At 42.7% G+C, this 12,357-nt stretch overlaps 1 protein-coding gene across 1 annotated transcript; it reads right to left on the bottom strand.

Moving 5' to 3' along the window:
• Window positions 1–4,603: 4,603 nt before the first annotated feature.
• On the bottom strand, window positions 4,604–11,709 carry SNX20 (sorting nexin 20). The gene is made up of 4 exons (XM_084214991.1): window positions 11,577–11,709; window positions 9,351–9,528; window positions 7,529–7,680; window positions 4,604–5,705 (listed from the first exon to the last, which is right to left on the bottom strand). The coding sequence occupies exons 2-4, from the start codon at window positions 9,514–9,516 to the stop codon at window positions 5,037–5,039; spliced, it is 987 nt and encodes a 328-aa protein (XP_084071117.1). The 5' UTR covers window positions 9,517–9,528; window positions 11,577–11,709; the 3' UTR covers window positions 4,604–5,036.
• Window positions 11,710–12,357: the final 648 nt, after the last annotated feature.

The raw sequence follows: 12,357 nt of genomic DNA, 5'->3' as shown, positions 1-12,357 counted from the left end.
GGTTAGGTTTAGGGGGTAGGGTTCTGAAAACTAAAAAGCCCAGAGCTCCAGGAACACTGCAGCGGCAAAAGGCATCCCAAGGCCATCGCAAAACTGCCACAACATGGCCTCTGCGATGGCTTTAATTGTGGCACCTGCCTTAACCCTAGGCTGATTTGCTGCCCGGCCTAGGGTTAGGGTTAGGTTTAGGGGGTAGGGTTCTGAAAACTAAAAAGCCCAGAGCTCCAGGAACACTGCAGCTGCAAAAGGCATCCCAAGGCCATCGCAAAACTGCCACAACATGGCCTCTGCGATGGCTTTAATTGTGGCACCTGCCTTAACCCTAGGCTGATTTACTACCCGGCCTAGGGTTAGGGTTAGGGTTAGGTTTAGGGGGTAGGGTTCTGAAAACTAAAAAGCCCAGAGCTCCAGGAACACTGCAGCTGCAAAAGGCATCCCAAGGCCATCGCAAAACTGCCACAACATGGCCTCTGCGATGGCTTTAATTGTGGCACCTGCCTTAACCCTAGGCTGATTTGCTGCCCGGCCTAGGGTTAGGGTTAGGGTTAGGGTTAGGTTTAGGGGGTAGGGTTCTGAAAACTAAAAAGCCCAGAGCTCCAGGAACACTGCAGCTGCAAAAGGCATCCCAAGGCCATCGCAAAACTGCCACAACATGGCCTCTGCGATAGCTTTAATTGTGGCACCTGCCTTAACCCTAGGCTGATTTGCTGCCCGGCCTAGGGTTAGGGTTAGGTTTAGGGGGTAGGGTTCTGAAAACTAAAAAGCCCAGAGCTCCAGGAACACTGCAGCTGCAAAAGGCATCCCAAGGCCATCGCAAAACTGCCACAACATGGCCTCTGCGATGGCTTTAATTGTGGCACCTGCCTTAACCCTAGGCTGATTTGCTGCCCGGCCTAGGGTTAGGGTTAGGGTTAGGTTTAGGGGGTAGGGTTCTGAAAACTAAATGGCCCAGAGCTCCAGGAACACTGCAGCTGCAAAAGGCATCGCAAGGCCATCGCAAAACTGCCACAACATGGCCTCTGCGATGGCTTTAATTGTGGCACCTGCCTTAACCCTAGGCTGATTTGCTGCCCGGCCTAGGGTTAGGGTTAGGGTTAGGTTTAGGGGGTAGGGTTCTGAAAACTAAAAAGCCCAGAGCTCCAGGAACACTGCAGCTGCAAAAGGCATCCCAAGGCCATCGCAAAACTGCCACAACATGGCCTCTGCGATGGCTTTAATTGTGGCACCTGCCTTAACCCTAGGCTGATTTGCTGCCCGGCCTAGGGTTAGGGTTAGGGTTAGGTTTAGGGGGTAGGGTTCTGAAAACTAAAAAGCCCAGAGCTCCAGGAACACTGCAGCTGCAAAAGGCATCCCAAGGCCATCGCAAAACTGCCACAACATGGCCTCTGCGATGGCTTTAATTGTGGCACCTGCCTTAACCCTAGGCTGATTTGCTGCCCGGCCTAGGGTTAGGGTTAGGTTTAGGGGGTAGGGTTCTGAAAACTAAAAAGCCCAGAGCTCCAGGAACACTGCAGCTGCAAAAGGCATCCCAAGGCCATCGCAAAACTGCCACAACATGGCCTCTGCGATGGCTTTAATTGTGGCACCTGCCTTAACCCTAGGCTGATTTGCTGCCCGGCCTAGGGTTAGGGTTAGGTTTAGGGGGTAGGGTTCTGAAAACTAAAAAGCCCAGAGCTCCAGGAACACTGCAGCTGCAAAAGGCATCCCAAGGCCATCGCAAAACTGCCACAACATGGCCTCTGCGATGGCTTTAATTGTGGCACCTGCCTTAACCCTAGGCTGATTTGCTGCCCGGCCTAGGGTTAGGGTTAGGTTTAGGGGGTAGGGTTCTGAAAACTAAAAAGCCCAGAGCTCCAGGAACACTGCAGCTGCAAAAGGCATCCCAAGGCCATCGCAAAACTGCCACAACATGGCCTCTGCGATGGCTTTAATTGTGGCACCTGCCTTAACCCTAGGCTGATTTGCTGCCCGGCCTAGGGTTAGGGTTAGGGTTAGGTTTAGGGGGTAGGGTTCTGAAAACTAAAAAGCCCAGAGCTCCAGGAACACTGCAGCTGCAAAAGGCATCCCAAGGCCATCGCAAAACTGCCACAACATGGCCTCTGCGATGGCTTTAATTGTGGCACCTGCCTTAACCCTAGGCTGATTTGCTGCCCGGCCTAGGGTTAGGGTTAGGTTTAGGGGGTAGGGTTCTGAAAACTAAAAAGCCCAGAGCTCCAGGAACACTGCAGCTGCAAAAGGCATCCCAAGGCCATCGCAAAACTGCCACAACATGGCCTCTGCGATGGCTTTAATTGTGGCACCTGCCTTAACCCTAGGCTGATTTGCTGCCCGGCCTAGGGTTAGGGTTAGGTTTAGGGGGTAGGGTTCTGAAAACTAAAAAGCCCAGAGCTCCAGGAACACTGCAGCTGCAAAAGGCATCCCAAGGCCATCGCAAAACTGCCACAACATGGCCTCTGCGATGGCTTTAATTGTGGCACCTGCCTTAACCCTAGGCTGATTTGCTGCCCGGCCTAGGGTTAGGGTTAGGTTTAGGGGGTAGGGTTCTGAAAACTAAAAAGCCCAGAGCTCCAGGAACACTGCAGCTGCAAAAGGCATCCCAAGGCCATCGCAAAACTGCCACAACATGGCCTCTGCGATGGCTTTAATTGTGGCACCTGCCTTAACCCTAGGCTGATTTGCTGCCCGGCCTAGGGTTAGGGTTAGGGTTAGGTTTAGGGGGTAGGGTTCTGAAAACTAAAAAGCCCAGAGCTCCAGGAACACTGCAGCTGCAAAAGGCATCCCAAGGCCATCGCAAAACTGCCACAACATGGCCTCTGCGATGGCTTTAATTGTGGCACCTGCCTTAACCCTAGGCTGATTTGCTGCCCGGCCTAGGGTTAGGGTTAGGGGGTAGGGTTCTGAAAACTAAAAAGCCCAGAGCTCCAGGAACACTGCAGCTGCAAAAGGCATCCCAAGGGCATCACAAAACTGCCACAACGTGGCCTCATCCATGGCTCTCTCCTTGGAACCAGTTCTAACCCTCGCCTGTTTTTCCTTGTCTACCTAGGGTTAGGGTTCCACGAACGAAAAAACTCTTACTTGAATCTAAACAGACTAGTTCTACTTGCCTTACCCTTACCTTAACTGCCTAACCTAATGGCCTAAACCTTAACCGAACTGTAACCCTAACCTTATTCCCAATGGCACTGATCTTAGTCCTAACCGCAATCCTAATTGTTAAACCATATCCCTAATGGCCTAATTTCAACACTAACCTTAAAGGCCTCTGCCCAGCCCTAGCCCTAATCCTAACTCTAACCCTCACCCTTAATCATAACCCTAACCCAATCCTAACCCTAACGTGCCAATACTCATCCCGCTATGTGTATCCACACACAGAATTTTCTTTCCAAAACTGCGCCCCTAAAATATATCACACATTTATTTTACACCCCAGGCAGAAAGGTAGTGATCACTTGGGATTGCACTTTCTGTACATCACCAATTTGAACTCCTTGGCAATTATCAGCAAGGACACCAAACTGAGGCTAATCTCAAGCAGGCAGCTCTCACATGCCTTTAAAGAGGCTCGTAGATATTCATGGACCATCCCTTAGAAACTGAGGAGAATCCCAGAAAACTGTGCTTGGGATGCTGCACACAAGGATGGGAAGGGGAAAAAGGGAGGAAATAATTTTTTCCAATTCTTTTGGTTTTTCATCACAATATGTTGTGGAGTTACTGCAGTGTGAAAGCCATGCTTCCTTTCTTTCTGAACTTGAAATGTCCTGAGTGTGATGCTCTGCTTTGTTACTGATTCACACATCCTCTCAGAAGGGGCTACCTTTGATCCGTTTTAACTGTCCTGCAATATACTATGTTGTGAGATTAGCCCTTAAGTCTCTTAATTAATTATTTACTCTTAATTCTATTACTTCTGTATAACCAGCAAAAAGAATAATTGTCAAATAACAAATAATCCATGTATTTTGTGTTTAATGCCTAGCTGTTAATAGCTACTTAAAATATTAACTTTCCACCCTACACAATCCTATTATTCTGTATTTTTTTTCAAGACATCCTTTTTGTAACAATACACAACAAAGTTTTTAAGTTTCAGTGCACTTCCAATTAGCTGATTCTTTCATGTCTGGGGGAGATAAATTAATACAGTTATTCCTACTTTATACACAGCATCATTATGGTGCAAGTAGTACCTGTAACAGAAGTACAGGGCTGAAAGTACTCAGGGGACTATGTTCACCAGAGAATAATAACCCATGCTAGATAATGACTTGCTAATTACAATATTTATGAGAATTTACCAGATTGCTAAAATAAGTGTATGGTAGAAACCTTAAATTGGAGGGAAATTACCAAGGCAGGCAAGCAAACAAGAATGTGCCTTCAATGCAGAAAATAAGAAAACTGTTAGTTCCAAAAGGGAGATGAAGTATATTCCCTCCTCTGTGATGGAATGACCATCACTTGGTATTTTTTGCTCCCACACAAGCTGATTGCAAACCTTCCCCCTTCCTCCTGCCCACAGCAGCAGAATTCAGTGGGAACAGGACCAATCCCATCATCTTCAGAAATGGCAAAGTGCGATTTGACCAGGCCTCAGCTGGAGCAGTAAAAAACTACATTCAGTAAGATGTACCCTTCAGATTGCATCTACTGAGAAGATATATTTCTTCTTGAAAGGAAGTAGTTTCCACATAAACAAGTAATGTCTCATTCTGTAGATTTTCAAGTGCTTTATCAATCGTGTTTTCTTATTCTGACTTTTCACACAAAATAAGCTATGTTCAAAATAACCAAATCATAAATGATTATTTTCTTGCACATTTCCTTCAAGAAACCTAAAGTGCTCCTTGGGAACTCCTCATATCTGTACAGCAGATGTAATATATTCCAACATAGATGTTAATGTCCCTTTGAACATAGAAGACATTTAATTTTTTTTCCCTATTAATACAATGTTATGCAACCCAATCAGGTAATTTCCAGCTCTCATTCTTTTAAGAGTTTGCTCTTTCATTAATTTTTTTTTGTGTTCACCGTACGTACTCCCGAACGGCAAGTTCTTTCAGAGTAAAAACCCGTATGGGATCTTTCTTTGTCTTCCATTCTTCCAGTTTTTCTTGCAAAGACAGAAAATCCTTGCCAAGTTCATATGCCAGAGTGATCATTGTTTCTAAGAGTGGCATATAATACCTGTGGCTGGTATGCACACTAAGGCGTGACAGAGCTTTTTCTCCATATTCAAAGGCACTTGCTGGGTTTTCCAGGTCCTTGTGGCACACCACGACGGCACAGAGAGTAGGGACAACTGCAACAGGGTTCCCTCTTGTCAGCCTTTCCTGCAGCCCAATGACTTCTAAAAGGATTTCCAAAGCTTTGGTGTACTGGCCACCCCGCAGGCAACCATACGCTTCCTGAAGCTCTGGCCTTGTTAAAAAGTCAATAAATTTTTTTGATCTTCTGATATATTTCATAGAATATAGGAGTCTCAGGTAGTCCTTGAAGGCTAATTTTCTTTCATTGATTATTTCTTCTGTGAAGTTTCCTGTTAGAGTTTTTTTGGGAAAGGTTACATCTTCCAGTTCTTCGCTAAATTCTTCCAGCAGCTTTCTGTGCAGTTTCTCAAAATCTGAATAACGCCGTTCAATTACGGACTTGTTGTTGTCAAAACTCCCTGTTTGCAAAATGATGATTTTATACATCTAAACACAATCAAAGAGAAAAAATAAGCATGAGAAGGGACCATTCTAGCCCCAGTGCAGTCAGATTTTGTCTGCAAAGCAGACATTGTGTTTGTTCAGTCCTCTAGCTGAAACACTCCTGCACCAATTTTCTGGGTATAATCTCACGTACTTCCATGGCAGTGCTGCTAAATCAGTTACTGCCTGGGATTATGGTGCATGCTCAGTGTAGACCTGAAAGATCTGCAGCCATCAAACTAAAAATTCCCACCTCCTAGTGTTCTGTACATCTGTCACCAGGCTTAGGCTTAGCACGCAAGTAAATTGTACGTAACAAGAGCACTAACAGATCCCATCCTGCAAGGTGCCGGGAAAGCAGCAGACTGAAGCACATGAAAACACTCACAAAGCATTTCTGTAGCTGTACGTTGTTTATAACAGCCATGGCTGCTGCAATCAATCATCTTCAGTAAACTGAATGGATTTCCCAGACTTAATAGTGAATGTAATCTATTTTACATTGGTCATAATATTCAGAAATGCTCTTTGTAGAAGACATTCCTAGGGATTTGGGGTGTTAGTAATGCCGTGAAAGAAGAAGGAGTATTTGGCAATATATCTGGTGTGTGCAAAAATAAGATGGAGCAACTCCAAATACTTTTCTCTCCTCTAAATACTTGTCCTGTATTCAAACTTAATTCACATTCAAATAATACCAAAAAAGTAACATTTCTACAGCAATCTGCTATCCAAAGCCCTTCACTAGCAGCTAACAGCTGTGCTGTCCCACATAACAGTACTCAAGAGCACATCTTTCTCAGCCCCAAAAAGACCATAATAAATGTGGTATTTGGCAAATAGCTGCAAAATTCTGTGCTGTGCTGTCCAAATAATCTCTTCTGGTTCTGATCCAAGCACAGTGATGCTGAGGAAGGGCCAAGCCCTAATGTGTGTAAACCATGGTAGCTCCACAGGGGCCTGTTTACCTGTGCCACCAGACACCAGCTAAGGACACAGACTGCTGGCCTCCTGCATGATGACCCTGGTTCACATCCAACCTCACCCTGTGCCCATTAATTTACACAGGAGCTGGAGGGGTTTTGCCCATGCCAGTTGTTTCCTCTGCTGCTGTGGAAGGCTGCAAACCAGTACTCGCACTATGCCTGTCCGATTCTCTTCCTTGTTTTTCCTTAAAGAGAAATTCTCTCTTTTAATCTTCATAAATGATCTTTACAGGCAACAAGATGTAGGGACAGTCTTCAAAACATTTACTTGCTTCAAGTTCTACCAGACTGGAGCACCTAGTATCAGAAATGTTGATTCTTGGCATTTTTCATCTACAGATCTCACAGATTGTAGCAAACAAGGAAATCATCCCAAGTCATCTAGCTGGAGGATGCCTTAGACTTTGTCAACATCAAAGAATTCTGCACTTGTGCTAAGAGAAACCTCTGATGTGGAAGTTACACAAAGGCACTGCAGCTGCTACAGCTGGCTAGCTCAGTGGAAGTGTAAATACACAGATATTTTTACATTTGTGTGAATTTCCTTAATGTTGACAAAACTCTGTGCTTTAAGGACACTCAAGATACTAATTCATTTGATAACACTTTTCCACTGCGGCAGATTTTGTGAACTGACTGTCAGAGGGTTTTTTCAGATGCAGATTCCACCAGGCAGGCCCATACAATCAGTGAGAACAGGTTCTACTCAGTGTGATCCTGGCTTGCAAAACTTGGTCCTTGCTGAGGCTTTCATGTAGTAAGGCCTGCTGCGTGCTGTGCAGACCCCTGCAGAGTGAATGAAAATTAATGACCTGCTTACATATTAATTTCTTAGCTTACCACATATTTAGATAAGTGGTGCTCTACAATTCTGGTTGATGGGATTTCAAAAAGGAGTTTGATTTGTTTGCACTGGCGTTTTTCATTCCTCCAGTATTCCTGAAGCTCCTTTGTGGTCATCGAAGAGTTGGGACTTAGGGTTGCACTGGAATCTAAAACCAATATATTTAGTATTTCAGATTATATTCTTTGCATTTGGAGAGAAATTTCTTATGTATTTGTTGTGAAAGGACAGCCCAGATTTTCTGTTGCTGCAACAGCAAGACCTAAAGACTGATAGAATTAAGTGATTTCCCTGCTAATAGACATGAACAGACGCTTTGAGCAAAGCTATTAGGGTCTGAAATTTTGAAAGAAAAGATATCACCCACAGAATACAAAATTGTAGAGAACAAACTGCCACAAAATATTGTATGTCAAGGGTGTAACCTAGGGCACAATCTGGGCAGGAGGTTTGCTTCATCATCCCAGAAGCAGCCCTAAGAAACATTGACTGAGTCTTTTTGAGTCATATGTTTCTCCAGGCTTCTTTGTTGCTAAATGGATGTATTGTATTCAATGCAGCTGCAGATTCAGACATATATTCAAAAAACTGAATACTGAAATATGGGGTTTGTGCAGTAATAGGAGAAAGCTGAGAAAACATGAATATCCTAACCTCAAAGTTGGATACCAGCTCAGCTGAAGGAGGATTTCCCAAATTCTTTTTTTTTTTCCTGTAGCTGAACTGATGGCACTGTTCAGCTATATATATATATATGTTTTATATATATAAAACACATAATGTAATATACACACCTCCCTCCTTTCCCCTCTCTCTCTCCACAGTCACACACACACCTATCTATATATATATATATATCTCTATCTGTGTCTGCACATATTAAAAATATGGGACAGCTGCTCAGAGAATTTGCTTACAGGAGAATTTGATGTAGAATTTCAATAAGGTGATTTCTCTGTCTTTGAAATCTACTGACAATACATTTCATCAGGTGCCATATAGACTAGATAAGTGGAAAAAATAAATGAAATATTTGTATCTCGGTGGGCACACTGGTCCCAGTTTCTAATCAAGGATGTCCTTGTCAAGGCAGTCAGCTGAAATCAGTCTGCAGTGTATCAAACACTCTGCCAATGGAGGTGAAGGAACACAATTGAAGGGTAGGAGTAGAGCAGTGGTGCAGAAATAGACTTGTAAAGGCACCACAGTACTCTTTCAGTAGCCTCCCTTTTACATGTTCTTAATCATTTGACCATACAGTTTCAATTATCAAAGCCTTGGGGGTTTGGCTCAAAGCATCTATTTCCTAGGAGAGGTGGTTTTTATGACATCCTTCCAGATTTAAAATATAATCTTGATGAGATTATATATATTTAAGGTAATACATAACATTTTATTTAATAACAGATGAGAGTAATCTTAGGCATGGGCATGTGAGAGCTGCCTGCTTGAGATTTGCCTCAGTTTGGTGCCCTTGCTGAAATTGCCAAGGAGCTCAGATGGGTGATGCACAGAAAGTGCACTCCCAAGACCAGCCATCTGGTGATCACTGCTTTCACTCCTGGTGTATAAATTAAATCTGTGATACATTTTAGGCAGGAGGCATTTGAAAGGAAACATCTGTGTATATACACACCAGGATGAGCACAGGTTTCACTATTGCTACACTGTTACTACAAGTCTACTCAAGGCTATTTTCAGTGGAGTACGGCAGCACAGCTTTGAACTAGTGCTGCAATAAAGAAGCAAACTTTTTAATACAAAAGATTAACACCATAAACAGCTAGATGAAAAATAAAATTAAAGGATAGCATCAACCTTGCATGTCATCTTTTTCTGGGTCTTCTTTTCTCACTTGACATGAAATTTCAGCTTTGGGTTCATTTTCTTCTTCACCAGATGGACTTGTGGTAGAAGATGTAGTAATTCTGCTTACAGCTTCCAACAGTTCCCTTTCTGCTGAGCAGTGTGAATCTTGGTCCATTGCTTGCTATCACTGAAAGATTAGAAGTCCCATGACATTTCTTAGTACCATGCCTTTAGGGGATTCGCTTCGGCAATTTTCTTGGATTATTTAGTCTATTAATTCATTTTTCATTCTTTGTTCTCTGTGAACTTGTATCAGTGCAACTTCATAAAAACTACAGTAATAAACAGAAATATCTACATAGCACAGAACCATCCCTATTACTGTTACCAGTGAAAGTGTTTGGATGTTTTTCTGTCAGTTTAAAATCAAAGAAAACCATAAGAAGTTCTGTTGAATAAGATTAGATGAGGAACTCAGTTCTTACCTATGAGACTTTTATCATGAACTTCAGTGTGGGCAGATTTCTTCCTCCTTTTATTTTGCCCTCAAGCTTGCAAGTATGAGCTTAGATGAACTAAAAATCTTTGAGGTAATTAGTATAACCAGCAGCCTGGTTCTCTTACACTGCTAAAATTTACTGTTCTCAGGATTCAAAAACTTATTGTCTGTTCTTAATCACAACCTGCAGGACAAAGTAGGGTGATATCTAAAATAGCATAAAGTTTTTGTCATATTTCACAGTTTTAGGTTCCCTCCAGAGACTTGTCTCTGTACTGTGAAAACAAAACAAGTGACTTTGACAATGGCTTGGTGGAAGGAGATCTGAATTTTCTAATCATTATACAGAAGTATTCTCCTTTTACTTGTTCTTTTACCTTAGATATACTGTGCTATTTTAGATCTATTCTGCTAGGACCACTATTTTACCATGCACTGACAAAATGCTTAATACAATATACTCTTACTCCATAGACCACATTGGCCATTCTTCTGCTTAAATATCTCCACATTTAAGGATGTTCTTTGATCTGTTGGGTATTTTTTAAACAAACAAACAAACAAAACCTGCCTGTTACACCACTGTGTTACACAAGAAGTTGAAAAAGTTCTAAGAACATCCCAACAACTTTGCTCATGCTAAAGGAACATGACACCTTGGCAAAGTGTTGCTCACAGTTCAGCCAACAAGTGAAAACCAAATAACAGAACAAGAGAGTTTTACAAGAATATAGTGCCCAAGCAGTAGTTATTAAGCAATTGGAGGTTTCTTTCAGGAGGGTTGTTGCTACATATCATTTTGCCTCTACTCGTCTACCACACAGTTATGCAATGCTGGATACAGAGGTGAGGAAACTCCTTCAGCAGACTATTGATTTCTGGCAAGTTGCAAGGCTATAAAAAGAAATTACTTTCCTCACTGGAAATAATGGCAGTGCAAACCACTTGCCTCTAACAGAAACCTATCCTTTGGCTGGCTTGCACAAGTAAGGGTACAGATGTACCCTTCATGAAAACATCATGGAAGATCTTATTCTTGGAGTGAAAGTTCTTACTGTTCTTCAGTCCTCCTTATGATCTGCTTTGTGAACATGGAGAACAGCCACTTACTTGCTGTTTAACTGCTCAGTCTTTTGAAAATCACAAAAGACCATATATCACACGAACATATATAGTAGATTAAATAAAGAATCTGAGAAAGGCCAAACAGATTTAAATGACAACTTTTTTCTTGGATATGAGTTGGGATAACTTTATAAGAAAAATTATGTTTAGATTGAAAAAAAACCTTTGTACGTGCATAGTTTTATATTCATAAATATATATATGAGTATATATGTGTGTATAGACATACACACATATATACATATTTATTTATATATACTGTTTTAAAACATTGTTTACCAGGATACATAACACACTTGTAAACAGAAGAATGCAGAAATGGGTGTTATGACACATAAGTCTCCTGCCTTGAATATATGTACCTTGAACACTAACTGCAGTTTCACTTTCACAGCTAAAACTTATGGCAAGCTCTTTTAGCTAAGCTAGTACTTATTGTTCCGTATTAAATTAAAAAAAAAAAAATCCAAACCAGCACAACCTTCCTGCAATAAATTACACGATGTTATCTTGAGCAGACACTCATCCTGTTCCGTGTCGGGGTGAGTGCTGCTCCAGCTCCTGCCCTGGTTTTTAAGCTGCGCAAACCCCGCAGCACCCGGAGCACCCACCTGGAACTCGCGGAGTTCTCTCACTCGGGGCACACGGGAGCTCCGAGCGAGGCCACGCACAGCCCGCCCGGCCTTCCCAAAACGTGCAAAAAGACGCCTGTGCCTTCTTCTAGCGGGCACATTCTAGGGCTCGCAAAAAGGAAGGAAGAAGGCTCGATTAAATCGCACTTCCCCGTGCCACTGGCCCGATTGCGCATGAACCCTCGGGTGCCTCCCCACGCCCCGGCCCCGGGGAGACCTCCACAGCAAACGGTGCAACCAACGCAGTCCATGCAAACCACCCTGCACGGGCAGAGGAGCCGAAAACCACTCTTAGCAAAAGGGAGATTAGAGGGGGAAAAGAGCTAAAAGTACAATGTACTTATGCGCAAAAATAATGCCCCTTGGGATGTCTTTAAAATACAGGCTTAACATCCAGTTCAGGAAAAAAAATGCATGTGGCATCACAACAAACACCCGTGCTCTGCGTAAACTTGCACTTCTGACAGAAGTCCTGATTCTGCATAGTGCAGAACACATGATTAATTTCAAATATCTGCCCAATTAAATTTCAAATAGAAGCATTATCATATCTGACATGATTACTAAACTTGAGATGTGCTTGTGAGTGTGCCTAAAATTAATCCTATATGTGCTTAAATTCATTGTTGAACTAAGGACAAGATGAAGAAGAATAATAGTGTATTGTATATACATGTATCTGTATTAATCCACATGTCCTTTGGCCCAGATGCTTCCTTTTGGAGCTCACTTCAGTTTGGAAATTTGCATTAAACCATCA

This window comes from Fringilla coelebs (genome assembly GCF_963513975.1).
Source record: "Fringilla coelebs genome assembly, chromosome: 14".
In the NCBI taxonomy this organism is placed as follows: Eukaryota; Metazoa; Chordata; class Aves; order Passeriformes; family Fringillidae; genus Fringilla; species Fringilla coelebs.
Note: the sequence above shows the minus strand (reverse complement) of the source record. Positions and strands in the feature narration are given on the sequence as shown.

Coding starts and splice junctions, on each gene's coding strand:
- SNX20 (XM_084214991.1), bottom strand. CDS start 9,516: ATGGACCAAGATTCACACTGCTCAGCAGAAAGGGAACTGTTGGAAGCT. Junction 7,681..9,350: donor AGAAAAAGATGACATGCAAG/GTTGATGCTATC, acceptor TATTGGTTTTAG/ATTCCAGTGCAACCCTAAGT. Junction 5,706..7,528: donor ACCACTTATCTAAATATGTG/GTAAGCTAAGAA, acceptor GATTGTGTTTAG/ATGTATAAAATCATCATTTT.